This window comes from Lemur catta, chromosome 23 (assembly GCF_020740605.2).
Source record: "Lemur catta isolate mLemCat1 chromosome 23, mLemCat1.pri, whole genome shotgun sequence".
Lineage (NCBI taxonomy): Eukaryota > Metazoa > Chordata > Mammalia > Primates > Lemuridae > Lemur > Lemur catta.
In genome coordinates, this window is record NC_059150.1 from 20,299,187 (window position 1) to 20,326,904 (window position 27,718).

The 27,718-nt window shown below is 35.5% G+C and overlaps 1 protein-coding gene across 1 annotated transcript in view; it reads right to left on the reverse strand.

Moving 5' to 3' along the window:
- Positions 1–25,629, reverse strand: part of EDEM3 (ER degradation enhancing alpha-mannosidase like protein 3) — a 70,084-nt gene extending 44,455 nt beyond the window's left edge. The window contains exons 1-6 of the mRNA XM_045536400.1: positions 25,221–25,629; positions 20,098–20,143; positions 7,327–7,427; positions 6,714–6,753; positions 2,212–2,324; positions 1,136–1,289 (exon numbers count right to left, since the gene is read on the reverse strand). Of these exons, the coding sequence (XP_045392356.1) occupies positions 1,136–1,289; positions 2,212–2,324; positions 6,714–6,753; positions 7,327–7,427; positions 20,098–20,143; positions 25,221–25,381 (615 nt within the window). The 5' untranslated portion in view covers positions 25,382–25,629. The remainder of the gene's footprint in view (positions 1–1,135; positions 1,290–2,211; positions 2,325–6,713; positions 6,754–7,326; positions 7,428–20,097; positions 20,144–25,220) is intronic.
- Between the last annotated feature and the right edge of the window lie 2,089 nt (positions 25,630–27,718).

Below are 27,718 nucleotides of genomic sequence, written 5' to 3' on the forward strand. Positions count from 1 at the left end.
GGTAGGCCTAAAGGCATGGAATGACAACATAAATAAAAAAAAACCCTAGGGGTTTGGGGACTATAGATTGTTTTGGCTGAAATGGCACGGAACAATGATTTCTCTGGAATATGGAAGTAGGAGAGAACATAGAACATAGAAAGTCTACTGCCAAACTATAAAAAATTCTGAAAGTTAAAGGACACTCAATAAAAGAGGGAGAGTCAATAAAACTTTTAAAGATAATTTGATAAAAAGTGTTTTAGTAATATTAAGTTTTCAAGTGCTCTGAAGCATAAACCAGAGAGAAAAGAGTAAGGTAGGTATTTACAGTAGTTTAGGAATAAAATTGTATCCACCTCAAATAACAGCAGCGTTAAGGAAGAAAAAAACTGACAGAGCTTTGAAATGACTGAGGTGTCTAATTTAGATAAGAGGGAGAAAGTAATAGTGTTAATAAAGAATGAAATAAATCACGACAGAGAGCTCTTTCCATTTTCAATGGCTTCTTTCCCTCCTCTTTAAATACAAAATTTTCTTGGGAGAAAAAGCAGCTGCCACCTCTCCTTTAACTGCCAACAGAGAAGAAATCTCAAAATAGGTGGTTCATAGCTACTTACTTTTCACCTATTTTGAATCCTTTTTCCCCCCTTTATTCTACCACACTAACTACACATCATTCAAGGCTCTGTTTGTACCCAGCTCTGGTCAAGTTTTCTAGAATATCTCCTTCCTTTCAAGTTCCCTTTTTTAGATTTTATACTACTGTGCACTGCATTATGGTTCTCCTCCTAAATCTGAATACTCTCCTTCTCTCTGGCTCTACTTCCTCCTCATACCCTGCTCTGTCCTGTGTTCTCTCCACATTCTCTCCTTTGAAGAGTTAACACCTACCTACTCTCACTGCTTCAACTATATCTTCTGCACAAATAATTCTGTGCCTAAGTTCCAGTCTAGCTTCTGTTTCTTCTAATCTAATTCTCACATCACTCAAATTTCAGTTAAATAAAAAGTCAATATAAATTTGTTACATAGCTTTGAAGCATTTTTTTCCAGCCTCAAGCAGGAGAGGAACAATAGCTCTGATTACAAAAATTCACTTCTAAAACAGAAAAGGAAGTACATAAAGACTACCATATTTTTTTGAATTACTTACTCTTGGGTAAGGAAGGCCACTGGTAGTGTTGAAAGCTGGTAAAAGTTTGTAACCTAATTGCTTTGCCATTTGAAGAAGTTCATCATTGTACCACTGCATGTATTCACCTTTTTCTTTCAGCATGATTGCCAGGGAGTGTCCACCCAGAAGACCCCTATGATCACAGAGAGGAAACATTATCCACATCTTACTGATACTTAAAAGTCACCACCTAAAAAGGTGTGGGTATTTTGTTATCAACAAGTTAGCACACGTAAGGAAAGACTACAGAAAAATTTAATTCTTAACACTGGCTACCCTTTTACTGCAAACTATTACAACTACATAGCAAATAAAATTTTTTAAAAAATCATATGATAAGCCCAACTTCTATTGGTTGTAATGTGTCTGGCATTCTTAAATACCTTAAATTTTCTGAAAACAAAGAACATCCTAGACATACATTTATTTTAACAAATTTCACAAATTTAATTTTAACAAATTTAAAAAAATAAAAAACAACACCTCACACTGCATTAAAGGTAATAGATTAACAAACTGTGAAAAGCTACATAACTATTTTTGTATTTAATTGAAGAGTAGACTCACTTTGACAAAAGGAAACAAGTTACAGTAACACAAAAGTAATCATTAACTATAAAATTTAATAATGTTGAAACCCAAATAAATTCTATAATTTCATATCTTTAAATGTCCCAGGAGCATTTTGCACTATTTAGTTGAGAGGTAATCCTATAAATTCAGTTTCATTTGGCTTCTTTGAAGAAGTCCTTGGCTAAGCTTAGCAAACTGCGTGAGCTAGTGTAACACCTGTGACGTAGCCAATATGACAAATGTTCAAACTACAGTCCCTTTTTAACAATGCACAAAGATTACCTTTGATTTCAGTCTACAGCTATTTCCAAAGCCTGCTACTGTTTGTGACTGTTAGAATGCAAGGTTACCCCACCATAGCCTGTGTTTCCTAATACCCCAACTTGTATCTTCTAAATACAAGAAACTTCCTGCTTTATTACCATCAAGAAAATAAGCTTTCCTATTATTAAAATTATAGCTTTCATGTCTTACATACTTACCCAAGAACTCTGATGTTTGTTTCAAAGACAGATACAACTACATCGTTATCTAAATTAACATCTCTTAAAACTTTTCTCACCGCATCTTCAAATTCTTTAGTTTTATTTAACACCTAGGAGAAGAAAATTATGAAATAAAGTGTTTTTCTACCAAGTCAAGGAGAATATCCTCAGAATGAGCTAAAAGCAAGTATACTTTAAGACTCTAAAAAGTGACAATACAAAATAGTATTTTCCTTAAGTATATTATAAAAATGTAAAACTAAAACTGAAAAAATTAAATGCCTCATCATATTATATAGCGTCATTATACATTTCCTTTTTAGACACTCTGAAATATCATTAGGACTTTAAAAGAATTATTATCAGAACTGCTATTGGATTCTTAATGACTTAGAGCTACATGAGGTGAGCTCTACTGGGATTTGGTTTCCAAGCGAAAACAAAACAAAAAAACCATCCTAGTCACCAATCGCCATTTTACAAGTTGCTTATTCTCAGAAGAAAGCATTTTCTTCAGGCCATATTCGACTAATCCTAAACCATACACCATCTGCATCTTTACCCAATGGATGCCCCATCCACTAACTAAGGAGGCCGTATAACATGGTGGTCAAGAACATGCCCTGATTTGAATTCTGGTTCTTTCACTCACTACCTCTGTGATCCAGCCAAGTTACTTCCGTTTCTGAGCCTGTTCTTTCATCTACAAAAAGAGAAAATACTTAACTCTTATACGGTTGTTTTCTTAAATGAGATAATATATGTAAAATGCTTTCTAAGTGCTTAAGATCATTACTATTATTACCATGCAAGTCTAGAATCCTGACCAAAGTAAGAACTCTGTGCATTCTTGCAATAAGCTCCAAAAAGGAGTCACTGTCATTACATAGGCTGCTTTGATTCTTCAGTCTAAATTAAGGCTGCACGATGAGACATTACTTAGAGCCATAGATGTGTTAAAAGTAGTTTTCCTTTACTTGACTGTTTACTCTTTTTGTTTGACATTTTATAGTGCCTTTTTACTTGATTTGATACTTTCACTAAAAATTTTAATTTATTGAATAAAAATAAAACATTCCATAAGAGTATCTGCCTAAAATTCAAGTAAAAGTAAAATTCACGGTAAGTCTTGAGTAAAATAGAACACAAAACCTGATTTTAAAACTGACTGCTTGCCTGTCTCAACCTCAAAGTCCACATAAATTCTGCAGCAATGAATGCAGATGCTTACAGCCCTTCTCTCTTTAAGAATGGGCTACAACTGTTCTACTCTTCCCACCCTCCACAAACATACACTTTTTAATATCACTTTGTTAATCTTACTCTTTTCCTGAGGCATATCTTCCGAGAATTTTCCCTCTTGAACTCTTACTTGTAGTCAGATTTCCTTCCACATATTTTCTTTAAGGTTTGAACTGCTTCTCTAACTGAAAAATGGCTTTTTCCCCTTCTCTCCAAAATCAAAAACAACAAAGTAAATAGTACCAATGCCATTTGTTTAAAAGAGGAATGAAAGTGGGAAGACAGTTCTCTTTGTCCATAATTAGCCAGAAAATTCACTCTAACAGCTCCATTATTTAATGAGTTTCTTAAGCTCCTATCTGATAACAAAGGATAAATTCGGGTCTCATCCTTTCCCCCATTATCTTTAATTTTTTTCAATATATTTTTTCTACAGATTGCATGGTAATGTTGAATTTAAATGTAAACTTAAAGTTTTAGTGTCTGACTCAAATACAAGCAATAGAAACGAGATGGCTGCAATTATGAACACTTTAAATTTAAAGATCAAACTATGACAACTGAAATTCTACTTAACATATTAATATTATGGTTTGACCAAAATAAAAACAGTAGGGTTGTTTGTACTGTTACAAACAATATGTCCTATTAGTATTTTCAAATTACTAAATCACAAAATAAATTAAAAAAATCACAAAGGCAAAGAAAATTAGAAAGATTAATGATTAATGCTTGTACTGACAAAAGGTACAAGGTAACATTCCTTCTAAATGGAGGGAAAAGTTTCAAAGGATTTTAATTTCCTGTAATTCTTCTGCTTAAATTAAACAGAAAATGTTTATGATAAGGATAAAAATTCAAAATCAATTTGTGTATTTCAAAGCTTTGAAGATATGTAAGTTACTTTGATTATTTCCACTTGGAAAGACTGAAATTTAAAGATTTTATAAAGTATCATTTTTTAATGTTTCTAAGACTTTATCAATCTTTCTTCTTCACTCCTCTTGAAGACAGCATCAACAAATAGAGGTTACTTATCTGACTCTAAACCAAAGATCAATAAGAAATAATATTAATATCTTATAGTTAATAGGGACCAATATCCACTCGAGGCCCTTCTGAGATGAAAGCAGGGGCCCAGAGAAGATAAATGATTTGGCCAAGGTCATACATATCAATATTATATGACCACTTCTGGAGGCACAAGGAGCCAGAACTCAGGTTACACTATAGCCTCATCTACTCAAATTGTAGTCTGCTGAACACCACTGGGCAAACTCATTAGGAATGTAGACTCTTGGGCCAGCATTGGATCTACTGGAACAGAATCTGCATTTTAGCAAGATTCCTAGGCAATCTGTAGTACACTGAAGTTTACAAAGCACTGCATCATTGTACTGTGGTTCAAGTAATTTAGCACACATCACTTGGAAAATTGTTTAAAAATAGACTGCTGGGCCACTCCCAGAGTTTTTGATTCAGTACGTCTGGGACAGGACCTGAGAATTTGTATTTCTAACAAGTTCCCAGGAAATGCTGATACTGCTGGACCAGGGACCTTATTCTGAGAACCAATGCCAGATTGTATACTTGGTATATCCTGAATATAACCTTTATAATAACTAATGGGTGCCCAATTAGAGAGGCCAATGGACTTTTAAATGTGGAACATTATGCAGCCAGAATAACTTCATCTAATTTCTGATGATATTTTTAAGAACACATATGATATCTAAGATCCACACTCATGAAAATCAGCTAAGAACTTACAGAGAAACGATGGGGAACCTGTTATATGTAAAGATAAAGCCAAGATGACCAAATGAGAAATAAATTTAAGTGCACCTATAATCTTTTCTAACACATAGCTTGTGCTCCTCACTTAGTCCCCAATACCAAAGTAGACCAATATGCATAACCCAGCTATAGTCACAAATATTTTTTAATTATTTTTATAGAGATAGGGTTTCACTATGTTGCCCAGGATGGTCTCGAACTCCTGGCCTCAAATAATCCTCCTGCCTCAGCCTCCCAAAGTGTTGGGATTACAAGCATTAACCACTGTGCTGGGCCTACAGTTACAAGTAAATGACACCACTTAGGTGGGAACCTGTGCCTCTCAGGATATTTCGTGTATCTTTTTCTCTTTCCTATCATATGCACAAAACCTAGAATCACTAAACTAAAAACAAGGCATGTAATATTCTCTTTCTCATAGTTATTACAATACAGTTTGCACATTCCATTAATCTCTGAAAAATAAAGCTGTGACTTTCAAAACTGTGACCTAGCTAAAAAGGTCTAAATAATCATGGTTTTCTCAACCATGGCTGCATTTTAGAACCAAAGCAAAGCTTTAGAAGTATAAATAATAATGTTCAGCCCTATTCCAGAACAATTACATCAGAATAAGTTGAGAGGGTTTATTTTTTTAACTTCAAAGGTGATTCTAAACTGCTCTTAGAGAATCTTTGTCCTAACATAATTTTTAAAATGTCCCAGTGAAAGAAGAAGCTAGAAACAACATTAAGAAGAAAAGCCTGATTCCAAAAAATTTCTGCCACCCCAAAGATTTTTGATATTTTAAAATATTAATCCGCACTTGGGACATTAACACAAGGTTGAGAATTATGTTTTAAGGAAAATCCTCAAACAAGCCTACTTTTATACAATAATGATCTAAAAGTAAAAAACTAGGAAGATACTGTATTTAGAAATCATGATATCTGGAACTCAATCTTTTCCCTCTGCCATCATAAACAGTCCTGAACCAGAATTAATTAAAATGATTATATCACATGAGATTGAAAAGGAGAGCTAAGAAGTGATCGCTTGGTACTAAAAATCTCCAGTGGGAAAAATAAATTTTTATGAACATATCACATAAAGATTCTAACTTAACAATTTTAGGATCACTGTAGCATGTCATTATAGAACAACATCAATGGAATTTTCTAAAATTATTTCCAATAGCTTCAACCTCCTTATCCAAAATGGAAAAAATCCTTCCTGATTAAGGTGCCAACACATAAACTGAAATTCCCATAAATTATAATATTTGGGTATCTCCATTTTTCTACATAATTCCACTTGACATCATCAACACAACAGTGTGAAAGATTTATTTAGAAGCAAAGATCTGAACATCTTAAAAGGCTTCTATTTCATACTTACTGTGTTATAATTATACTCATAATACAAGTATGCATATCGTAAAAACTTATAAAATAAGTAAATCCAAGAAGAATCAAACCTACCACAAGAGTGTCCAAAGAATCAATCAGCGTTAGGGAAAATCTAAGAAACAAGTGTAAGAAGATATAAAACATTACAATTCTAAATATTTTATCCATGAACATACAAGCAAACTTATCTATACCCTACACACTGGTAGTTTCTGTTAACTAGTACTTCCATGTATCTACAGTACAATGTAACCTATAAAGCACTGAAAAAAATTTAAAAGTCTGAACATTACATTTACCTTCAATGTACCTACATATCTTTCAAGATGCAGAGAAACATTCACTAGCACTTTTTAAAACAAATAAAAACATTAAAGTATTCATACCTTATAACATGTTAAATGACTTCATATACATTTGTAAAGTTACATGAAAGTTATATACATTTTAAAAGTTGCATCCAGCTTAAAAAACAACTAACTTTTCTCTGATTTAAGAGGTAAATTGCTTAATTTTTTATAAAAGATTACAGAAGGGAATACAGGAGCTTAATATAATACTTAAAGCAGTCTTGAAAACTTAGCCAATTCCCAGAAATATTACTGTACTTAAACTGCCTCTATGAAGTCTAAGATTTGGGAATTCTGAGATGCCATGCCATGCCATGCCGTGTGTTAATACTCACTTTCCCAAGGCATCGTCAACATCACCCCGACTGGGCTCCTGGCCTCTAACTCGACCTCTACAGGTTAAAGGCATGAGTTCATCAGCTGGGTAAGCATGTTCCTGCAAGGAAAACCTTAATAAGTCACTAAGGAAAAGAAAAGAAAGCACTTATCATTTAGAGAATATGACCTGATCACAATTGAAAAAAAGGTCAAAAAAGTTGTACTAAATTTATAGTCTGTGGAATCTTTTTTAAAAAAATTTAATTACAAATGTAATACTTGTTTTAAAAGAAGTCAAATACAAAAAAATATTTCTTTACAAAACTGATAATCCACTTGCCCTTCCCTAATCTCACTCCCTTCCAGATTTAGCCATATACATTCAAATTACATGTACATATATCATTTTAAAATTATAATTACAAACAGGTGCTTATGCCATATGCACATATTGCTCTAAAACTTGTTTATTTCAATGTGGGGATTTTTTTCCATGCTACAAAGATATACTTTATTCTTTCTAATAACATCACGGTGCTAATTTAATACTAGCTAATATTTGAGTACTTATAGCCTAAGCATTATTCTACATACTAGTTAATTTAATTATCACAACAAAATTATCTCCATTTTGCAGATAAGAAAACTGAAGCCCAGAGAAATTAAGTAAGCCCAGATCATGTAGCTAGTAAATGAGGAATCCAGAATACAAAGCCAGGCACCCAGAGCCTATACACGTAATAGTACCTGCTTCTCACAGTATTCCAAAATACAGATATGCTAAAATGTGCTTATTCCTCTACTGATGAACATGTAAGTTGATTTCAATTTTTCACTATATAAACAACGCTAAAATAAAAACCCATGTACATACAGCTTTTGTACGTATGCTAGTAATTCTATGGATTATTTACCTAAAAACAGACCCACTACGTCAAGGGTATGAATAATTAATTTTTGATAAACACAGCCAAACTGAGCATACCAATTTACACCTTAATTATATTCCCACTAACACAGGAGATGATCAGTGGTTTACATTTTTCCAATCTCCTGGCAAAATGGTATCACAAGTTTCATTTTTAATAAGGATAAACATCTTTTTTTATATTAGCCATTGCGATTTATTTTTTGAAATGTTTATACCTTTTGTCCATTTTTCTATTGGTTCTTTTTATTTTTGGCCAAAAGAGACTCCTAACACATTATGTTTGTTACATACAGTAAATATTTTTCTCCTGTCTTTTGTCTGGCTTATAATTTTGTTTATGGTGCTTTCTACCTTAAGCTTTAATAATGTAGTTAAATCTATCAGTCTCTTCTTTACAGTTTCTGGATTTCAGGCATACTTTAAAAGGATTCCCTGAGCCTCTGAAAACAGTACTCTTACAAATTGTTTTACATTTAGATATTTACTCCATCTGCAATCTATTTTTCTTTACAATGTGGAATAGAAATGTAACTGTATTTGTTCCCTTGAAAAAGCCAATTTTCTAAATGCCACTTTTAAAACAATCCATCCTCTCCCCAATGGCTTGAAATATTAGCTTTATTGGTTCCAAAAACAAGCACATGTCCGTAGTTTTTATTCTGTTCTACAGACCTATTTGCCTATTCCTACTCCAAAACCATTATATTAATTATTCTATCTTTGCATCATGCTTTCTCAAACTTACTCTTGTGGATAACTTTAAAATTTCCTTAAAATTCTTTTGAAATTTTAATTGGAAAAATCTAATTTGGCAAGAATTGGTATCTTTACCAATTGAGTCTTTCTGTTAGAAATATAGTATATCACTGTATTAATTCAGAGCTTCTTATATAAATTCAGTTTCTTCCTATAATTCTCACATATTTCTCAATATTTATTAATAGGTGCTTTATAGTTTAGATTACTGGGATTTTTTTTAAACATGACTATAACAGATCGTTTCCAGTCTGGATAAAGTACATGCAGGACTCCTACTTCCTGCTCACTATAAACACAATAAAATGCTGAAGAAATTTAAAAAAATAATTTGTAATACATATTTGAGTTTGAGAATAAGAAACGAAGTTTTCAAGTACCAAAAGTGAATAATAGAGTATAGAAAATAAAGCTGCACAACATGGGTATTGGGAATAAAATACCCAAAGGGTATGGAAGTTGATGCTGGTGGCCCTACATACACACAGCCATAAGCCAGAACTACACTCTGTCAGTTGGGTGATTGCTTCTGTGAAACTGGACTGGAACATTTCCACCTACGTGGCTGTGAGTCTTAACAGAAAAGAAGAGAGACATGCTGAACTTTATATTTCCTTCACCAAGGGAGAGTCCCTGAAAGATTCCTCTAAAATTAATAAAATATGACTGTGTTAACTACATGTTTCAATTTTAGACAATATTTGTTAACTCCCTGCCAAGAATAATATTAATATACTCATACTTTTTCCCATTCAATTTAGGTTTTTGTCAGTTACGTAATAGGCAGTCTCATTTTGTATGGTCTTGCTAGGCACAAGTTTCAGTTACTATACTTACAATTTAGTTAAATAAACACCCAACACCAAGGTTCCAATTTTAGTTACCATGGCATATTTACTTTAATTACACAAAATACAAACTTTGATGCTAGCTCTTCAGTCCACAAATCACTATGTAAATAATATGTTCACTATGATCAGTGATCAATCACATTACTTCTTTCAAAGTCAGTGAAATGATCACTTTTATGTTATTCAGTTCATGCATAGACAGCAAATGTGTAGTTGTGTTTCCTCCTCATAACCTAGTGATAATCTTACATAAGTTTACAAAAATGGATAATCAAAAGGGAATTAGCCAATAAAGATGAAAGTCCAGCAAAAAAAAGGGGAAAAAAAGATGATGATGAAGAAAGAAAAAACCAAAAAAAAAAAAGTAGTAACTCTGGAAGCAAAACTCTAACTGAACATAAATGGGGTTATAGAAGAAATAGCTGACCATGGGAATGTTAACACTGCCTACATTCAAGAGACTCTAGATATGCAGCCAGAGAAACTTAGTGAAAGTCAAATTATTGACATAAATTAAGAAAGTAGTTGTGACATAAAAGATGAAGATGTCACAGAGGAAGCAATATCTGCAAAACTCTTCCCATTAAAGAAATTCCCAGAGATACTTCATGACAGCAGAAAGAGCAAAGGATAAAACGTTTGAGGTTGATCCAAATTTAGAAAGGAATATGACAATTCACCAAGTATAAAAAAGATGCCTGTTCCATATCTTAAGTTATACAATGAGAAGGCAGCAGTCAAGGCAAGCGCTGTTCAAATTAATAATATACTATTAGTTTTGCTATTTTTCCCTTTCTGTATATATTTATAAGCATAAGAAAGAAAATTTTTAATGTTTGACAAAGATTTTTGAAGATTTATAACATCTGCATTCTGATCTGGAACCATAATTCCCAGAGTTGCCAGTGTTAGAACTCTACTTAAGTGGAGTTGGCACACAGCATTTTTCTAAGCTTCCTCATTCCTCGGTTTTTATTTTGATTCACCTCTTGACTGCCTGATGTCCTCAGTTTATTGTTTATTTGTTTGTCTTAAAAGAATATCGTAAGTATTGTACTTCTCTAATAATCCTGGGTTAGGCTGTCTCTTGCCTTACTTGAAAAACAATTTGAATGGTTATGAAATGCTTGAGATATACTTTCTTCCTTTCAGAAATTTGAAGAGACAGTTCCACACCCTTCTTACATTTAAGTATTGCTATGTCAAAGTTTCTAAGACTAGTCTGATCTTTTGTACATCGTATTAATGTATGACTTGTTTTTATTACCTGAATGCCCAAATGACTCAATTCTTGAAGTTCAGCAAAAATATTATTGATTCCAAGTCCAACTCTCTCCTACTACCTCTCAATCAATTTAATTATTTAGATTCCAGACTCAAAGCACATTAGAAGCAGAGAAATAGACTAGAGACCAGGAATACCATTAATAAACACATGGTTAACAGAAAAGGGAAGATCAAAAAAAGAAAAAAAGAAAGAAAGAAGGAAAAAAGAAAAAAAGAAAGGAACAACCAAAACTTTTTAAACCAGGCTAAAGAATACAAAAAGCATTGAAGACTACAACTCTTAATATTCAGGAAAACTGAGTTATCTATAATGATTCATTCCCTGAGTAGAAGATTCTAGGCAACAAATGTTTTGATATAAAGCTACTAAATTCTGAATTCAATACTTTGTAATTTTAATATTACATACAATTTTTCAGCATAAATTTCCATTTTTACATGTCTTTTCACATGTAAAATTCCTAACTACTTTTTTATGTGTCAATTCCAACAGAACTAATTTCCCAGAATGCACATTATTTATGGTCTTATAATTCATATTTAACACATATAAACAATACTTAGAAGTCAAGAAAGGCCGGGCACGGTGGCTCACGCCTGTAATCCTAGCACTCTGGGAGGCCGAGGCGGGCGGATCGTTTGAGCTCAGGAGTTCGAGACCAGCCTGAGCAAGAGCGAGACCCCATCTCTACTAAAAATAGAAAGAAATTAGCTGGCCAACTAAAAAAAATAGAGAGAGAGAAAAAATTAGCCAGGCATGGTGGCGCATGTCTGTAGTCCCAGCTACTCAGGAGGCTGAGGCACTAGGATCGCTTAAGCCCAGGAGTGTGAGGTTGCTGTGAGCTAGGCTGACGCCACGGCACTCACTCTAGCCCGGGCAATAAAGTGAGACTCTGTCTCAAAAAAAAAAAAAAAAAAAAGAAGTCAAGAAAAATAAAAATTTTTTAAGTTGCTAATGTATTTTGAAAGATACTTTGTAAAAGATCATTTAAATGTTAATTAGGTTGTAGAGTTCCTTACTATGTTAAACTACTGCTTAGAACCTGCTGCTTAGAAAACTTCATATCACTATTTTTAGGGTTTTGCAAAGCCACACACACAGGCACACACACCTCTGTTTGAAACTAAATATGAAGTCAAACCTCGAATTAAATATGAAATTCAAATCATGAACTTATCTAGACAATAAAAATATTAATAGCAATTGCAAACCAGAATAATCAAATAAGGGAGTTTTGAACCAGGGGTAAAAATACTTTGTCCCTTTGTTTCAAGATTAAGGATAAAAATACAACCACAGACTTCTCTTTGAGCTAACCACAAAGTAAACTACAGAAGGTGTGCACAAATCCAGAGCAATGCATACGTGGCAAATAAACAGCCTTATTAGGCTTCAAATATCCTGGTTACTTGTATGGTAATACCTGCTCTTCACAATGTACTGCCAGAACGAGGGATAAGTAATTCATATTGATATGACTCAGAGCCATGAAAAACACCTAATAATTATCACTCAGAAATAAACTCAGGTGATAAAAAGAGTCCTCTATAAGTAGAACATGTGCCTAGCTAAAAGCAAAGTGCAAAAATAAAATAAATTAAAACAAAACGTAACAAATTCTCCATATGAGACTCTAAATTAACTAGGGCTTTTTTTTTTTTTTTTTGAGACAGAGTCTCACTCTGTTGCCCGGGCTAGAGTGCAGTGGTGTCAGCCTAGCTCACGGCAACCTCAAACTCCTGGGCTTAAGCAATCCTCCTGCCTCAACCTCCCGAGTAGCTGGGACTACAGGCAGGTGCCACCATGCCCAGCTAATTTTTTTCTATATATATTTTTAGCTGTCCAGATAATTTCTTTCTATTTTTAGTAGAGACAGGGTCTCGCTCTTGCTCAGGCTGGTCTTGAACTCCTGACCTCAAGCGATCCTCCTGCCTTGGCCTCCCAGAGTACTAGGATTACAGGCGTGAGCCACCGCACCCGGCCTTAACTAGGGCTTTGAGGTGATAGAACTCTACTCTAAAACACTCAAGTCAAAGCAGTGTCAAAAATAGACATTTTAGTAAAACCAATTCCAAAACCAGGTAAAGGGAGAAGATTTTTATGCTACTAAAAATAATAATTTAAAAAAATCATTAATTGTAAAAGTGTGTTATTAGAAACATCAAATATTCTTACTCCTTGAGACAGGTTAAGATATTCTTTCCTAAAACAAAAACTGATATCTGATAAGCCATCTATCCCATATTGATAGTATATACTAATCATTGATTGAACTTGCACAATTTATCAGTTCTCTTTTCATGCCCCACACCAAATTTTCCTACTCCCTTTTTTTCATCATTTATACTATTAACCATTTTTCAGGTGTTTAGGAGTCCATTTATCTACACTATTAAGCTATTAGAATAATTTCCTATACTAAACATTTATTGTCCTTTTAGGTATTGTATCTTATGAAATGTTTCTCAGCACTGAGGAGAAAAAGTAACAAAAACTGAGTTCTCTCATAAGATTTTAAATTAATCACTACAGAGCAGAGTGTTAATATACTTTCAGTTTGCACTCAAAGTCACATGAGAACAGAAGTTTCCAAATTTTCCAAAATATCTCAATTTGGTTTTGGTTAACAATAAAATAATGCTAATTTATGAAATGTTATATGAAATAATAAATTATAATAAATAACAATGGTACAATAAAGTCTTGCTACTGTTTTTTAAAAATGATCATAGCAATCGATGCAAAAAAAGCATTTGACAAAATTCAACACTCTTTCATGATGAAAATTCTCAGCAAACTAGGAACAGAAGGGAATTTAACCTGATAAAGGGCATCTATGAAAAACCAACAGCTAACCTCATACTCTATAGTAAAGGACTAACTGGTTTCTACCTAAAATTAGGAACAAGGCAAAGATCTCAGCACTTCTTTTTCAACATAGCACTAGAAGTCCTAGCCATTGCAATAAAACAAAAAAAACAAAGAAATGGCATATAGATTGGAAAGAAGTAAAGGTCTCTTTGTTTACACATGACGTGATTTACCGCATGGAAAATCCTAAGGACTCTACAAAAAAGCCTACCAGAAATAACAAGTGAGTTTAACATGGTTGCAAGATGAAAAATTATTGTGTTTCTGCATAATACCAGTGAACAATTGGAAATTGAAATGTGAACAACAATTTACAATAGCATCAAAAATATAAAATATTTATGAATAAACTTAATAAAAGCTGTGCAAAGACATGTACATGGAAAACTATAAAACATTGCCAAGATATTAAATAAGGTCTAAATAAATGAACAGAGACACCATATTCATGGATTGGAAACTCAATATTGTTAAAAAGTCGGTTCTCCCAAAACCAATCTACGGATTCAATATAATTTCAAAAGATTTTGTAGAAATTGACAATGTGATTCTAAAATTTACATGGAAATATAAGGGACCTACGAGACCCAAAACAATTTTGAAAAAGAACAAAGCTGAAAGACTGACATTGCCTAAGTTTAAGACTTACTATAAAGCTATAATAATCAAGACAATGTGATATTTGTGTAAGGGTAGATGGTTAGATTAACAGAACAAAACAGAGTTTAGAAACAGACCCATGTATATATGGTCAACTGATTTTCTTTACACAGGCATCAAAATAATTCAATCGGGAAAGAATATTCTTTTCAAGAAATGGTGCTGGAATAATTGGACATCCACATTAAAAAATATATAAACGCACCTTTACCTCATACCATATACAAAAATTAACTCAAAACGGGTCACAGAAATGAACATGATAAAATTGCAAAACATCTAGAAGAAAACAAAAAAAACTTTGTGACCTTGGGTTAGGTAAATACTTTTTAGGTAGGCTATAAAAGGCATGAATTATAAAAGAAAAATAACAAACTGGACTTGATCACAACTTTAAATGTGCTTCAAGTCACTGTTAAAAAAATTAAAAGGCAAAGCACAAACTGGGAGAAAATATATGTAAAATACATTTGATAAAGGACAAATATCCAGAAAATATTACAACTTTTATAACTCAGTAATAACAACAGGACAAATTATCTGATTTTAAAATGGATGAAAGATTTAAACAGACGCTTCACCAAAAAAGATATAAGAATAGCAAATAAAAACACTGGAAGACTTTTGACATCATTAGTCATCAGGAAAAATCAAATTAAAATCACAAGGAAATACTACAACACACCCACTAGACTGGCTAAAATTAATAAGACTTGAAAATACCAGGTGTTTAAGAGGATGTGAAATAACTGAAACCCACTGCTGGTGAGGAATGCAAAATGTTACAGCCATTTTAGAAAAGTTTCGTAGTTTCTTAGCAGGTTAAACTTATGCTTAACATATCACCTAGTAATCCCATTCCTAGTTGGGAAATATATGAAAATATACACCCACGTAGAAACCTGCACTCACAGGTTCATAGCAGCTTTATTAATACAGTAATAGGCAAAGACCAAAAACAAGTCAAATATTCATCAGCTGGTAAATGGATAAAGAAATTGTGTTCTATCAAGTCAATATTGAGTGAAAAACAGGAGATGATGTATCTCCAGCAACATGGATAAATCTCAAAAACATCATGCTAAATCAAAGAACCTGAATCAAAAGACTATATACTCTCTGATGCCATTTATAGGAAATCCTAGGAAAGGGAAAACTATACTGACAAAAAGCAGATCAAAGGTGCTAGGGGTCAGAGGTGGGAAGAGGGAATTTATTGCAAATAAACATGAAGTAAATTTTCAGGGTGATAAAAATGTTCCATGTCATGACTGTGGTGGTGGTTAAACAACTGTAAATGATCAAAACTGTGCTCTTAAAATTAGAATTTTACTCTCTGTAAATTGTACCTAAAAAAGGTTAATTAAACAGAAACACCTGGTTCCACCGAGTTAAAATCCTATGTAGAATATCAGAGTGTGATTACAAAACACTATGAGAGGATACTATAGAATTTCTTGTGTAATCTTGGTAGGGTTTTAGGATGTTCTAAAAGTAGAGACCAAGGAACAATGACTGATACATGATAATCTCATAACTGTCTGCACAAAAAGAGGTAAATATAAATTTCTATCTCCCCCAAACCTACCGTTAGTACCATTTCTAAAGTACTTTGTGTACAGAATTACTCTTTTTGATGAATGAACTACTAAAAAGAAACAATGGGTACAGAGTTTCAGATAGGGAAGACGAAAAGTTCTGGAGATGGATGCTCAACAATGTTAAAGTACTTAATGCCACAAAACTGAACATTTAAAAAAGGTTAAAATGGTAAATTTTATATTATGTATATTTTAGCACAATAATTAAAAAAAAATTAGGAGGAGAAAAGCATTGTAAAAAAAAAAGGTACATAAATCTAGAAATCCACAAGAAGTTATGCTTTAAAACAGTTTGGTTTGAATGATGAAGACTACTCTACTGTTTCTTTCACAAAATCAAGCTTACAAGTGGTTATTAGGTATGATTCTACTAGTTAAAGGAAATGTTGCTTTCCAAATCTGTTCAAGCTTTTTGTAATGTTTAGGGCTCTACCAAGTACAGTTTTTGCTTATAACAGTTTAATTGAATTATCTAAGGTAAACAAGAAAAACACTGGCAGACAAATATATCTGAGAGCTCAGATCCGAAAAGGCTCTGTTTGGATGGCCCAAATACATGTCATTTTCTCAACTAAATTAATCTGCAAACTGAACTCAACACAAATACTCAAAACATGTTAATGGAAGCCCTAAAGTGAATGTGGTCTGGGGTTAAAATAAGGTCACACAAGAACCGCCAAAATAAACATCAAATTTCATGTTATTTGGGGAAAAGAGCAAGCCATCTGTGCAACTCCGTGTGAGTCAACTGCAGCCTGACTGGGGCTAGAGACATTTCAAACAGTCATTATATATACTGTTAATAGTTACGCCAACAAGTGATAAAATCAGAAAATCCCTGGCAGAGATATAGTAATCTACCTAAAGCAGGCAGGACATTTGTATTAAGAAATAGCATTAATAGAACCTTCTATTTCATTAATAGAAAGAAAAAGATAAGCTCAAGGGGTACATGCCAAGAACAGGAAAGAATGTGTAGGCTTTAAGAAAGTTCTATGTATAATCTGGGAAACAAGTTCTAAGTTAAAGCCTAAATGAATCTTAGGAGGGACATTTCAATTTCAGGCAAACAATAAACAATAATGATAGTAGTAGTTATTATCAGCAGCAGTCAGTAGCAAACTCTTACATGGCTCTTCCTAATTGCCAGACACTACTTCTAAGTACTTGAATTATATTAACTTGGTTAATCCTTATAACAACATTGTGAGGCAGGCAAACCATTGTCTCCATTTTACAGAGATGAGGAAACAGGAGCAGGGAGAGTACGTAAACTTTCCCCTGGCAACCCAGCTGGTAGGTAGCAGAGCCATCTCACGTCCTGTTCCAACTCCAGAGTTTTTGCTCTTAATTATATCATATTGCCTGTCTTTGGAAAATACCACTGTTCTCCTGGGAATCAAAAAGTTAAAGAAATTATTCTAATTGCAGACCAGACTGGAGCGTAATATTAGAAAGAACTAGTAAGAAATGAGGAAAAGCTTGCAACATTTAATAAAAGCCCACCATGTACCAGGCATATTACATTTTAGCACTGTGGGTGAATAACTACAATGAAATAAATAGATTTATAGACTCCAAATTTCACCATGAACTTATATTTTTAATGAAGTTTATTAAATTATTTCTTTGAGTTTAAAAGGCAAAGATATATCACAATAATCAAATGTAAAAAAAACTGATTTCACCTTTACAACTATTCAGTTCAGTTCTTTCAAAAAAAATATTTAATAAGCATTTATGTATGACGCACAATGCTAGGCATAAGACATATAAAAGATAAATTTATTAAAAATTAAAAATGAAGAAATTGGCCCATCCTTAAAAATCTATAGTCTACAATAACTCTTTGCAATTATTTCCATTTACATAGGAAGACACCGCTCAGAGGGGTTAAATGATCTGTTTAGGTTCCAAGCTAGTAAACAGCTGAGACAGGATTTGAACTCAAACCCACCTAACTCCAAAACTTGTACACTTTTACTCAACAGCAAGCTAACAGTGTTTCTTAGTAACAGGAAAAAATTTTCAACTGACTTCAAATAACAAACATAAGGCACCTGGATTCTCTTTAATATTTTAGAACTGTGTCATGTTAGTTGAGAACTTGAAAAGGGGAAATGTAAATTCTAGAGTAAATCTTAGGTTACAGACCTCATATAGTTTGAGCATAGAATAAGTACACTGCAAGAGTCACTAATGTCTAAGAATCGCAGTGGGCTACAGATGGTATGGTGTCACTGGAAATACGGAAGGGGATGTTACTTCTAGGAGTTCCTGGTTTTGGCAATGAAATCTCTCTCTCTTAGAGCTTGTAAGTAGTTGTAGCAGAAAGTTACCCACTTAGGTCCCAAAAGGAATTGGGCCAGAAAGTCCTCTGAGAGCTGCCCTCAGTACCTGCTCTGTCACAAATCCATTAATTAAGTGTAATCTGTAATTGGAAAAAATATATTGATATAACTTTCTGCCATTTCACCTAAAAGGGACAAGATATCAAAGATACTCTGCTTTATAAACAGAGGCTCCTATTCACAGTGAGATAATGAATTCATCCAGCTTTATACTATTTTATTCAACTTTGGAATCAAAAGCATGCATTTATGGGACAGCTAAGGTTTGAGGGTATAGGATGGATCCACTTGGCCATCTCAAAATTAGCAGGCTAGATTTGTTAAATTATGCTTTGCCCAATCTGAATTAACCAGGGAAGGGATAAATGATTTTTGACAGAAATATTAAGCGTTGCCACGTGGGTGAAAAAAAAATTAATTCAAAAAAAGAAATATTAAGGGAATGACTGAGGTCTTGAGAAATGAATTTAAAACTGTATTTTTGACATGTTTATATCCCAAAAATCATCATAAAACATCTATTAAGAACTCTTTCCAAATGCATAATTTAAAAGGGAGCAACGATTATCAAATATGTTTAAACATATAAAAATGCATAACATATATTTATACGTCCACAGATAACAATTAATGCTAACGTATGAAGATACTGGTTAATATATAATGAAAAATGGATTCACAGAATCAGTTGAAAAATATTTAAAGCAGAAATAAAGTCAGTTCTCTGCCAGACTTTTCCCAACTACGTTTTAAAGGCTGTAATCTTAAAAGGAAATCTGCTGACATATTTTAAAAGGTAAAAACAAAGTTATAAGAGGTAATTCTAAGGAAAATTTGATTGAACTTTCCAAAATCACAGATTTATATGCAAAACTTTCTTCTGAATGCTAAAATTTGCTAGCTATTTCATCTACATTGTTGTGACACAGATCTCCAGAACTTTTCATCTTATAAAACTGAAACTGCTATTTCATTTTACAGGAGCACTAAAACATTTTAAAACAATATAGATCAGCATAACTAGAAAGCAAAATATATCCAATTCAGAGTCTATAAGGATATACTTTGGACAGAAGCTAAGTGATGGTTTATCTCTTTTAAGTAATGGTTTTCTTCATAGAGTACATAAAGTAATACTGTAACCAGTTTTTTAAAATTAAGATAGTAAATTCCTTTAAGGCCAGAGATAAAACATCCAAAATATCTAGCTATATAAAGCACTAATGAACAGTATTGATAGTGCCTGAGGAAACTGTTTAAATACAAAGTTTCATAGCCTAATTTCAATTTATTCTTACCTATTTAATAAAGTGGTTCTCAAAGAACCACTACCAGAAATACTATTAGCCTATGTTTGACTTGCTTTTTAAAACCTTCCTTTTAAAAAATGTGCTGGTAATACGGGTTTCAAAATTCCCAGTTGACTGTGTTAATAACCAGCTCACATAAACAGTATGTAAGGATAAGCTTTCTACTTACCATATAGTTACCATAAGCATGATCAAACATTTCCAGTACTTGATTCCTAATTTTAAAAGAGCAGAAATGGAAAAAAGTTAAGTATATTCTATTTATTGTCTTTCAAAAAGTTAATTCTCCCTCATAAAAATATACCAATAAAAAAACACATGAAAAATTTCGTTAGGGACACAGACAGAGTCAGGAAATATACCAGTTAGTAGATAAGCTTTCTTGTACCCACACACAGAGCTGAATCAAACTTTAATTATTCCTAGTGATTCATGTAAATTTTATCTAATTATTCCTAAGAAAACTGATGAAGGATGCATGCTCTGATCAGAAAGAAGGAAATCTGATGCTGAAAAACAATTACCTCGTAACACAATTATTTAACATACACGTCTTAAAGGGAGAAATACTGCTGGATAGGCCCCAAAAGAAATCATTATTGCCTACCCTCTAAGTTCTATAGAGAGGGGTGGGTGTGCTGACATGAAATCACAACACTTCATGAGGCCTCTGCCATTCCCCTTAAACTGAGTTTAAGAACATATTTATTAATGTTTGTCACATTTTCAAAAGATGCATTTTATGATGTACTATGCTACTCTTAAAAACTGTCAAAAATCAAGTAGGGAGTATTCACCTCCAAAATGAGAAATACTAATGCTCAAAAAGAGATTTGTGTGTTTTGGCTAACTCTGTTTCTCAAAATCTCCAAGACAGCTGTTTAAAATGCAGACTTCTGCTGGGCACCTGGTGGCTCACCCCTATAATCCCAGCAACTGCAGAGGCTGAAGCAGGAGGATTGCTTGAGCCCAGGAGTTCAAAGGCTATAATAAGCTATGATGGTGCCACTGTACTCCAGCCTGGAGAACAGAGCTAAACCCCCTTCTCTAAAAAAAACAAAAGAAACAATGGAGGTTTCTGATCACCACATCAGAATTACTAAATCAAAATCTGGGAGGTTGGGACCAAAGAATCAGTCTTGCAATTTAAGCACTCAAGTTTGGGGGCTTGAGGGCCATAGGAAAAAGTACAAAAGTTAATGTTATGGCTAGATAAGGCCAAATAATTAGCAAAGAAAAAATACCTTAACAATCTTTTTTTAACTCTTCTTTTACCAAAGTTCCAATCGTTAATGGCAAGAATTTAAAAAAATGTTAAAGACAATGACTGGCTATATTTTTCTTTTGCCTCCTGTTACACTGCAATTGTCACGTTAAAAATTGTAATCATGGGCCAGGTGAGGTGACTCACGCCTGTAATACTAGCACTTTGGGAGGCTAGGGAGGGAGGATCACTTGAGCCCAGGAGTGTGAGACAAGCCTGAGCAACATAGTGAGACCCCATTTCTACAAAAAACAGAAAAATCAGCTGGTTGTGGTGGTGCACACCTGTAGTCCCACCTATGTGGGAGGCTGAGGCAGAAGGATCTCTTGAGCCCAGGAGTTTGAGGTTGCAGTGAGCAATAATGATGCTATTGTACTCCAGCCTGGGCAACAGAGCTAAACCCTGTCTCAAAAAAAAAAAAAAAAAAAAAACTTTCTATCATGGATGATGAAATACTGATAATACAGCTAGCAGACAGAAAAAGACCTAATTTTCAGATCTTGGCTATAATGACCAGCAAAATCAAGTACAACTCAAACTTGTGAACTAAATAAATTAAGTCCTGACAACTTTTTATGAATAATAACCATTTAAAAACACCTAATTATTAAAAACATGATCTTACCATCAGTTTGCTTAAATATTCTTTTTAAGTTTATACATATAATCATAGACTGCAGATCAAATACCCTCAGGAAATTATAAAGAATCCCTCTAGATATTATATTGCAGCCGATAAATTACATACATAAGCAAAAAAAAAAAAAAAAGTTTAAAATGTCCCTTTCAAGCAATGATCAATAAATGGAAATATGAAAGCTCTTTTTTCCTTCCCTGAAATAGAATACAAAATTATTACCAAGAAGTAGAAATTCCTGTAATTAGCAATGGTAATGCCTAGACATGCATATTACAGGTGACATAAGCTTTAACTTGCTACCCCAACTTTGCAAGCATTCATTTTCAAGATTATAAGTAAATTATGATTGCATACAAGGAGAACATACTATTTTCTAATCCTTACATTTATGCAGGATGCAATCAGCAAATTTCACAGCACATACTTTGAAATGGAAATATTTAATATCCAGTTGGTCTGACTTACACATATAAGTCCTAACAAAGTCATACTTAAATACAAAATAGCACAATAATTATTATATTAAACAGGAAAAAAAGGTTTCTGTAAGGTTTTATATCTATTCAACAACTGGATAAAAATGTATTGGAAATTAGATCCACAGTCCAAAAATTATGTCTTTCTTCATTTTAAGTAATTTCTGTAAGTCAGCTTTTTCTCATTACATCACCTGTCATGTGCTACAGAAACTGGATTTATACTTTTTTTAATGAAAAGATAACATTAACAAAATTTCCTGCTGTAACATTTAGAAAACCAAAAAACAATATATTCCATGAAGGATAAGAAAACACATTACCAGGTAAATAATTCTACAAACTATAAACTGCAAGCAATTGAGCAACTGCTTCCTATTTGTGACAATTCCAGTCTTTATTTTCTGTTTAGTTTGTGCTAGTATTGCAGGAATGAACCACCTCACCCAGGTAGGAAAAGGGGTGGGGCATTTCTACTTTTTATCACAAATCATTATTTGGGCTTTAAAAAAAAACAGGCAAATAGAATTCAGTTTTCCGAAAATTCCCAGAAGAAAACATCATGTAATTGTGTAATTGTGATTTATAGCTCTCGATTCTTCCTCTACCCTTACTCTAGACTAGAAAAATCTAAATTAACAAGCCCAAATAATTATAATTTCAATTTCATAACTAATCTCAAATTTTGAGCTGAAATCTCAAGTCAATTTGGTTGGACTTTTCCAGTTAAAAATTAATTTTGAGCCCAGTGCAGTTGCTCATGCCTGTAATTCCAATACTTTGGGAGGCAGGAGCATTGCTTGATCCCAGGAGTTCAAGACAAGCCTGAGCAAGAGTGAGACCCTGTTTCTACAAAAAATAGAAAAATTAGCAGGGCTTAGTGGCGCATCCTGTAGTCCCAGCTACTCAGGAGGCTGAGGCAGGAAGATCGCTTGAGCCCCGGAGTTGGAGGATACAGTAAGCTATGATGATGCCACTGCACTCTAGCCCGGGGAACAGAGTGAGCCACTGTCTAAAAAAAAAAAAAAAAAGTAATTAATTAATTATGGTCAAAAATGATTTATCCAATGACTTTTTCTTTTTCAAATAAAAATTTTTAATTAAAAAGGGAGAAAGGAGAGTGGTAGTCAAATAAAATACTTGTGGTCCTTAACAGACTTGCTACTTCTCTTCCAAGTCTTATGAAAAGTGCAGCACAGTGGAAAGAACATGGGCTCTGGGGTCAGACAGACCTGGGTTGGAATACTGGCTCCACCAATTAAAAGCTCTGCAACCTTGAACAAGTCAACCTTGAGTCTCAACTTCCTCCTCATTTGCAAAATGAGGATCACATTCAGCTCATTAAGACATAGGGAGGATTACAGAGATAACATATGTAAAGTGCCCACAGAGTGGGATATTCAGTAAAACAGTTATCAATGATATATTAAAGTCATGGAGAGAAAAAATTTAAGATATTTATTAGAGTTTACTGGTAATTTTGTTTTGATGGTTGATACTTCAACTTTTTTCCATTAAATGTACTTTATTGCTATTTTATTTAGAAATATAAGACTCTTACAATGATTTAAATAGTATTAATTTATAAAGTAATTACGGTTAAAAGGAGGGTTCTGCTGCCCCTCCATCCTAACCCCATGAAATAATCATCTTTCCACTTTTTACGAAGCTTAGAAAATTTTTTTCATTTAAAAAAATATGGGATAGTACTATACATGTTATTCTACAACTTGGTTTTTGTTGTTTTTTTTTTTTGTCTTGGTAATATATTCCGGAGAGCCTTCCAATGACATACCTCCTTCTTCTTCTCTGAATACTATTCCATAATACAGAAGCACTATATTTAACCACTTACCTCTAAGGAATAGTTCTTTCAAAATGCACATCCTTGTACAACTATTTCTACATAAATAGTGCTTTTATTTCTGTGAGCTAGATTCCCAGACATGAAACTGATGAATCAAAGAAGTATGCACAATCTCAATTTTAGGACATACTGCCAATAAGTTATAGCAAGTCACAGTCCTACCAAGTTTTTTTTCACGCCTTAACTACCCAGTACTGTCTTAATGTGTATTGCATTTACTAATCTGGTGGGCTACCTCATTGTTTTAATCTGCATCTCTCACATTTATGAGGTTGAGTAGCTTTTCATGTTTATCTACAATGTGCATTTCCTCTTCTTACTTAACTGCTCATGTGCCCGTTTTCTACTGGTTCTTGGCTTTTTTTTTTTTATTCACTTGTGGGACCTCGAGTATATTAGTATTATTCACTGAATTAAACGTTATAAATATAATTGATAATTTTATGACACTTTCAAGACTGATAAAACTACTCTGAGTAAAGTGAGTAGGTATACTTCACTGGGGATTTGAGTAACACCAATTATTCTGTTCTATTATGAAAATGTAGTGCAAGAAAACACTGCAAGGAAACAGTAAAACATGTTAAGTTTAAGTTCCAATGAACGCCCCCTTTTCCGTAACAGGTGTAAACACCATTTCTTTAACTACTGTGAGACTGGCAACATTTTCCCAGCTGAGAGCTCACTTGTACGAGAAATCTAACCATCCTGCCATCGAAACGCAACCACAGGACTCTTGCGCGCAGTGACACGGGCTGTAGCCCCCTTCGCGGGCCACTGACATGGCAGCCGGGTTGACACATCGCGGCTGGCCTCGGGAGCCCGCACATGACACCGATGGCCCAGGCGACAACCCGACAGGCCCTCGGGGTCACGGCGCGAGCGCCGGCCCCCACCTTCCCAGACCCTGTCCACCCTTCCAGGGTTATCGCGCGGCAACAGCCGAGACAGGAGAGGCCACTGCGCGCCCAGGTCGCAATGACAGTCACCTCGCCCGTGGTCAGCCTCACAGGGAAACCCACCCCAGGCTGCCAAGCTCCCTTACCCAAGCTTCTGTTTCTCCTCCCTACTCATGGGCTCGGCCCCCGCCGTCCACACGGACGTGGCCGACACCAGGCAGAGCGCCGTCGTCGCCGCCACCAGGCTCCATGACGTTCGCTGGGGGACCGGGGACCCACAGCCCCGGCAGCCGCCGGTTTCGCTCATGGCCCCCCGGTTCCGCGCACGCGCAGCCGCTACGCCCGGTCGGTGGGCCACATTGCCGGACGCCGGTGGCGGGGGGGCTGCTGGCCGTGCCGAGGGCGGGACGTGGGGTAACGCGGACAGCCGCCGGCGCCAAACTATTTCCCGAAGCCACCGAGCCGGTCCCCAGCGCCAGCGCTGCCACCGCCCTCCGCCCTCAAAGGCCGGGAGCACTTCCCCCAGCTTTCCGGTGTCGTAGTCTAGGAAACCGCCTCCCCCAACGCTACTTCCGGGTAGGGCCGCAGTCCTGGAGCCTCAGGACCAATGGGGGTCACATCGGAAAGGGGCTGGCTCCGGCGACAGGAGAGGGCATTGGCCACGAGAAGTGAGACGTGGACAAAAGGCGGGACTGGGGAGGGATCTCTCGCTCCGACCATCCTCCGACCCGCGGAGTGGCCGCCTGGGGACTACCGGTCCCAGCGTGCACCGCCGGTCCCAGCGTGCACTGCTCCCTCCCGGCGCGCCGCCAGCCAGCGCGGCACCTGCTCGCTCCACTTCTGCCCGGGGAGCGCGCTGCACCCTGGGACGTGTGGTCCTCCGAGGGTCCCGGGCTGCCGCTCCCCCGGTGCCCTGCGGCCAGCCCTCCCTCGGGGGGCTGTCGAGTCCCGGGAAACCTGCCAGCTAGTTATCCCTCTTCCTGCGAATGACGTCCCCCCGAGGGCTGGCTGGCTGAGGCGCACTGTCCCCACGCCGGTGCTGCATGCCTTAGGCGATAGTGTTGGAGCAGTCCTCTGCCCTCAGGGAAATGACAAAACACGCTAACAGCAAAATGAATTGAGCCTTTGATGGCATTGTGCTGAGGGTTTGTCAACTCTAATAAGCAAGTAGCACCATCCCCCTTCTGCAGACAAGGAAACCAAGGCTTAGAGACAGTTAACGACCCCTCGGCACACTGCTGGGTTCGACTCCAACCAGCGTGAGGCCGCCCTTGCATTTACCCCTGCGCTGTACTACAGGGACGCAGGCGCGCGTGTGAGGCCTGTTAATTGTAGTTATCTTGAAAGCTCAACGTAAGGAGAGCTCTGTGGGCTGCAAAAATGTTTCATGAAGGAGATCGGAATTTGCAATGAGTTACGATGTCTGAGTCCCAGTCCACTGGCAAAATGACAAGTAATTTTCTCTTGACAAACCACATTGTTTTTCTTGTGTCATAATTCAATAGGTAGGTACGGAGGTTAGGAGCTTGGATGTAACCTCTATGGCCATAATAAATCGCTTACTTACCCCTCAGCAGCATTCAGCTCTCTTTCTGGGAACTTTTCTTCCATGACTTCTATCACCTTACCCCTACCCTGTTACCCTCTTACCCCTCTGACCATTCCAGCTGCATCAATCTTCTTTCACTCCTCTTTTCTACTCTATTAAAATGCAGGTGTTTCCTTAAGGTTTTCTTTTTTTCCTTTTTCTCTCTTGCACTCTAATTATTCTTGGTGATTTCTTCTACTCATATGGATTCAACCATCATATCTCTGTGGTTGATTTCTAAATCACTATCTGTCCTGATCATTAGACCCACATTTTGACCTCCTCCCTAGTAAAAATTTACATGTTTGGCCCAAGTGTACTATGTTCTCTGATTCAAATTAATACATCAGAATTATCTTCACCTCATCTTTTTTATTCATGATCTGTGTCCAGTCAGTTGCCAAGCTATTAATATATAGATTCCGCCTCTGTTCTCTTTAAAATCACTACTTTTCTTTCTACTCCTACTTCTGCTCAGGTCAAGCCTTCAGTACCTCTTTCCGGAACCATTACAGTGGCCTTCTGGGGTGACTTCCCTGCTACCCCCTTCTTCCTCTCCGTGACTATCAGCATTGGCATCAAAGACATCTGCAAACCCCAGATCTGGGCACTTCCTTTCTCTCTTCTGTTCTGCCCCGCCCTCAAATCCTATGTGAGAACTAAATAAATTCTCACCCTATATCCTTTCTGTGCCTTTGCTCATACTGTTTCTTCTGCTACCCCACCATCTTTGTAGAATACTCACTACCTATTAAGGCTTAGTTCAGATTCCATCTCCATAAAACCCTTCCAAAATCTCCCAGTCAACAGAAGTTACCCTCTCTCCTCCTCCTCATTGCATTCTCTGTCTTTATTATTGCATTTTTCGCTATCTGCTTGTCCTCTAGATTTTGAACACTTGATGGATATTGGCTTTAGCTTATTTTTAGATTGTCTTTGTCTGTTTTCTGTTGCTATAACTAAATACCCAATACTGAGTAATTTATAAAGAAAAGAAGTTTATTTCTTACAGTTTTGGAGGCTGGAATGTCTGAGAGCATGGCACCAGTATCTGGT